Raw genomic sequence first — 5,952 nt, 5'->3', positions numbered from 1 at the left:
TGCATTTAATTTTAACAATAAATGATTCAGGTGAATTTGATATAATAGAGTGCAATTCTGAATTAGTGTTCAGCGCTCTCTTTTTGTTGTACTTTCGCCTAATCTCGGCTTTCAAGAATATATTTCTATATATTTTATTTTCCGTGACTTCGTAAAAAGATAAGGTTTATCTAACGTTTTCAACAACGCTTGCTAATGATGGTTTCCACATTAGTCCAAAAGCGCTTATATCAAAACAATCTCAAAGATAATATACGAACTTCATTGGTTTACTGATATTATTTAAATATTTTGTAGATAATCAAAAACACTGCATACAGTACAAATAGATACATATATATTTTAAGTCCGACAAAGTAGTCCCAAACATATAGCAATACATACTTATAGTAAAAGAACAAATTAAAAGAACACAACCAAGAACGACAGCAAGAACGAAAATGTTAGCAGTAGAAAAATAATTGGCAAATAAAAGTGCCGTTACGCTTTTTACTTTCTAAAGAAATCAATACGCAAACATTTTTAATATTAAAGCAACCAAAGTACCAGGTAACAAAAAATTAGAAATAAGAAAAAATTGAAACAAATTCTGTACAAAATCTCCATTCAAATATTTTCAATATCAAAAGAATAAAATAAAGAAACAGTGTTTTTAAACAATTAAAATTTAAAAATAATTTTTAATATATTTTATTATATAATATAGTATTGTATATAGTTTGTATATGAAGAAAAAAGTTACAAAATTAGTCTATGTTATGTACACAAAAACTAAATGAATTTGAGAGTTTATATAGCTTTTTCGACATAATTAGAATTGTACTTTGTCTTCAACAAAAGAAAAAAAATGCGAGTAACAAAATTACGGACTACGTAAATTTTGCATAAGGTTTTTTATTTTTTCGTTTGCAATAAATTAAAAATATTTTATCAATTCATGTCGAAATGACGCCAAAATGACGAATATCAAAAATATTATGCAAAAATTAGCACAACGAACCCTCATTGCCAGTTGAAGTTATCAGTTCAATTTCAATAAAATACAAAAGAAAAAAATTTCAAAGAATTTCACAAATTTATTTGCACACAATAAAACATAAATATATATATAAGTACGTTCCACAATAATAAAAATATTACTTAAGTAATCAACGAAATTGTGACATCAATCAAAAAATAAATAAATATAACAGACAAAGCGGCAAAGCTTTGGGGGTCTTAGCAGACACAAATGAGAAATCAATGAATTTGGAAATTCAGAACAAATTGTAAATTAAAAAAAAAACAAAAAAAAAACATTTAATCTTATCTTAATGTAAAAAAAAGAAATGATAATGTATATTGCATAAGTGTGACTTATCATTTTTACTTTTCAATATGAATGAAAACATTTAAGGTATGACCTTATGATTCAACAGAGAAATTAGGATCTATACTCCACCAACAAATTTAGCAAATTCTTATTTCTTATTCAATTCATTCTCTTGTATGAATTATCATTTTTTAACTATAATATTATAAGTAAATTGAAATGTTACAAAAGATTTAAAAATGTTTTCTATTTGTAGAACAAAATCATCACGTGCCACGCCCACACCAACAGCCAGACGCACCTATAGCGATGAGGACTTAAATAATGCACTACAAGATATCTTAACTGGCAAATTGGGTACTCGCCGAGCTGCTGCCCAATATTGCGTTCCTCGCTCAACTTTGCGTAACAAGGTTAGCAAAATGACAACAGAATCAAACCGCACTAGTACCCTGGAAATGGACGATAAAATGTCCGGTGATGAAGGTGAAGACAGTAACGCCTCAACACCACAACCAGAAACGCTAGCTGATGATATACCAAAAGGCTTAGAGCGTGTATCAAGTTATTTGCCTAAGTTCAGTGAAAATAATGGAGCAGAGTTATCTGATATTAGCAGAGGAAGAGACATGCTCACAACAAATGCATCACCTAAATTGCCATCCATGCCATCAGATGGTTTGAAAAGACAAACCAGCTCACCATTGAGTATACCACAGTCCCAAGCATCACCGCAACCGCAACCATTGTTATTGGATGTTAATATGCTTCTACAAGCATTACTGATCTCAACTCGTCCACAATTGGATACAATGACCGTAAGTGATTTGTTTACAGCGATTAGATCGGTTTTGAGTGTAACGGCTGGTGATAATGCGGTTATGAACAATGGCAGCACGAATATTTTGGATCAACGTTTACTACTACAGCAGTTGTTACAGCAACAGCAGCAACAACAACAACAACATGTAACACAATTTTCGCATCGACTACCAAAGTCTGAAACACCTGAGACTAGCTCTTCATTGGATCCCAATGAGTTATGCGATGATCCGTCGAATATATTGAAAATTCCGTCCTACAAACCAATTGCAGGCACTACAAATTCCAGCAGTGCTGCTGTAAATGCTAGAGTCTCAAGTTCACCATCGTTGCATTGCAACAACAATAATAACAATAATGTCAATGCCCGTAACGGTGATAGTCCACACTCTGCGGTATCGCCGCATATTGCTAGTTCTATGCTAGCAGCTGCTGTGGCAGCAGCTAGTGGCAATAGCACCGCTGTGGCCACAAATCGTCAAAATCCTAACATCCCAGCTATGATGCACGCACGCAATCATGGTACACCCGATTCTCAATCGCCCCCAGCAATGACAATACGCGATGTTATTGCCAATAGTATACACCGCACTATGAATGAACAAGCCAATAAAGATGCACATGCTGCAGCGGCTGCATCTATGTTGGTATTGGCATCTGACGCCGAACGCAACAGTAACAGTGGAAATAGTGAATATAAAAAGCCTAGTATTTCTGTTGTAAAGAATATTGGTGGTACTGATACCTCGCGTTTTGGCACAGCACCAAATTTGTTGGCAGCAGTGAGCGCTTCGTCACATAACACACATCCACATCACCAACCGCATCCACATTTGCAACATGTTCCATCACATCCGCATCATCAACATCATTCTGCTATGCATCTAAGTCGCCAGGATGCAGCAGCACTAGCAGCCGGTAAAGGCACACGGCCAAAACGTGGCAAATACCGTAATTACGATCGTGACAGTCTTACGGAAGCTGTGAAGGCGGTACAACGCGGTGAAATGTCGGTACATCGCGCTGGAAGCTATTATGGTGTGCCACATTCCACGCTCGAATACAAAGTAAAAGAGCGACATTTAATGCGACCACGTAAGCGTGAACCGAAACCACAACCAGGACTTGATAGTACCAGCAGCGCAAGCACTTCAAAATCAAACTCTAACATTCCCGGTCTAAATAATTTGGACAAAATAAAATCTAATGCTGCTGGCACCAACTCTAAGCTCAGTAATGCACTCAAAAGTAATAGCTCGAATGCAACAGCTTTCTCAAATGTGTCAGCCTTCACAAATGGCATGAAAATGCCCATGCTCGATCCTAGTATGGCAGCACAACTACAATATGGGGCTCCATTCGTTCATTGGCCACATACAACAACAGCTTTCAACCAAATGCAAATGGACTTTAACCGCAATGCGCAAAGTGGCAATGCGGCCGCTGTGAAATCTGATTTATTTAAAACTCTCTATCAGGAGGAGGCAATGCGTGCTGCAGTAGCAAGTGGCAATGGCAGTAGCACTGCCACTAGTGCCAATAGTCCCAGTCCAATTGCCAGCCCTATGTTGGGCCAAAACCATCATGGTCTTTACGACGGTACTAATGTTAATGACACTTCGAATATACTTGATGATATTATTCGTCAGACTTTGGACCGCAAAAGTGGTCAGACTCCTTCGAATGTATTACTTGATCAATTACTGATCAACAAAACTCCATTACCTTTTACCAATAATCGACAAAATGATTATAGTGGTTGCGGATCGAATAAACGTACAGGTAGTCCTCTATCATTTAGCAATATCAAACGTGAACGCTCAAGCCCTATGCAGAGCAGCGATGACGACGATACAGCTTCGCAAAGCGGCACTGAAGACGTACCCGAACACAATAACAACAAAAGTAAAAATCTTAGTGGTAATGGCGGTTTGATGGTAGGCGAGAATGCAATAAAGCGACAACAACGAAGTCGTATGACTTCCAGAGACTCCGATGCAAGCAGTTTGAAAAGTGAGTTGATGATACTTAATCAAAGTCACAACAACAATAGCAATAACAAAATGGCGATTGATTTAAATGGCAGTGCTACATTAAAGTCAGAGATACCCGATGACGTAGATAAGACAAACTCAAATACGACCTCAATTTTGCACGAGAAGTTGGCGCAAATCAAAGCTGAACGGGAGACGGAGGAGAACTTATAGAGAAAATTACAATATGGCGTAAGCATATATGACTTATCGTGATGTAGAGATTTATATAGTTCAACTCAAATGTCAGCTTTTTACTAAATCAACTAACACAATTCGTATGACGTAAGTTCACAACAGTTTAATAAGTGTAACAGCAGGGTTAAGGTTATCAGAGGGACGAAACTCAGAGAGAGTTTCAATTTTTATTAAGAGATATGCGCGTAGAAATCAGAACGAAATTGTGGTTAAATTATGGGACAATAAGCTATAGAAGATGCAATGTTTAATGTGCGCGTTTAGTCAGTTTTTAGCGAAAAAAGTAAGAAAATTAAAAAAATCTACAAATATGTATATATCATTTTGTAGTGCTACATCACAAAAATCAATTCAATACAATGTACAGTTTCTACATAATTTACAACATATAAAAAAAATATTAATTATAAATGGGAAATTTATTTATAATGTAAAAGAAAGCAAAAACTCTTAATAATACTATTCTAACCATTTATATGTACGTGTGTGTAAACTTAAGAAAAAAATCACAGAGAAAAGTATATATAATATATGAGAATATATAACATAAAACTGCTACTAGTAAAAATAAAAATAAAAATAAATTTTTTTTAAATAAAATTCTAAAAGTAAAATATAAATAAATGGATAGATATATTATATATAAATGCATTTTTAAATGCATATATATAATAAATATATATAATATGTAAAATGTAAAATGTATAGTAAATGAATTAAATTTATTTTTACTTTCTCTTCTTCTGTTTCATTTTTTGACAATCGACAAATAGGCACTTGTACAAAATCAATATAAGAAAACAAACAGTAAATATTGTAAATTTCGCAATATTATAATATATATAAACAATAATTCAAATACTTATAACATAGCAAATTTATACGAAACCAACTAAAGAATATTCTACTAAATTTTTAATTTTATCTATGCAAAATTAAGTTCTTCATTAAAAACCAAAATAAAAAATAAAAAACAAAAACAAAAACAATACAAATTACAGTGTGTAAAAATGGCTAAAAATCTGAAATACAACAACAATAAAATAAATCAACTGAATATCAAACTACAATACTAAACTCATATATACTACTACATATGTACTACTACAATTACAATAATTTCCATAGAAAACAGAGAGAATGATATATACCAGTATTTTATATTACAATACAATATAAACCAATAAGCAAGCAAAGCAGTTACGAACCCGATTCAAAGCAATAACAACAACAACTAATACAAAAACAATAACAAATTTAAACAGTACCATAATAAACTACAATAACAAAATTATAGTTATTCTCAAATTGAATTTTTTTATATAAAAAAATTATTTAATATTTTTAATATATTTAATATTAATAATATTATATTTATGCATAATATTTTATTTTGTGCTATACTTGATATTTTTTGTTTATTACTTCCAATTTACTTTATTTAATATTATAATTATTTTCAAATTAAATTCTTTTATAAAAATATGTAATTATTATATATTTCTATAATAATAATTTTTTTTTACTCTTCACTTTTTAGTATTTACTTCTGAATAATTTAATTTATTATTTTTTTGTAAAAGTATT

The 5,952-nt window shown here is 32.4% G+C and overlaps 1 protein-coding gene across 1 annotated transcript; it reads left to right on the top strand.

The window, feature by feature from the left end:
* The first annotated feature begins 1,551 nt into the window (after positions 1-1,551).
* On the top strand, positions 1,552-4,795 carry LOC119676296 (mushroom body large-type Kenyon cell-specific protein 1). The gene has a single exon (XM_038087536.1). It carries the CDS (start codon positions 1,552-1,554, stop codon positions 4,339-4,341), a length of 2,790 nt encoding a protein of 929 aa, XP_037943464.1. The 3' UTR covers positions 4,342-4,795.
* Positions 4,796-5,952: the final 1,157 nt, after the last annotated feature.

This window comes from Teleopsis dalmanni, chromosome 2 (genome assembly GCF_002237135.1).
Source record: "Teleopsis dalmanni isolate 2A chromosome 2, ASM223713v2, whole genome shotgun sequence".
In the NCBI taxonomy this organism is placed as follows: domain Eukaryota; kingdom Metazoa; phylum Arthropoda; class Insecta; order Diptera; family Diopsidae; genus Teleopsis; species Teleopsis dalmanni.
The sequence above is the reverse complement of the archived record's forward strand: the minus strand, read 5'-3'. Positions and strand labels throughout refer to the sequence as shown.

Excerpts from the sequence above, each read along its gene's own strand:
- LOC119676296 (XM_038087536.1), top strand. The coding sequence starts at position 1,552 with ATGTTTTCTATTTGTAGAACAAAATCATCACGTGCCACGCCCACACCA.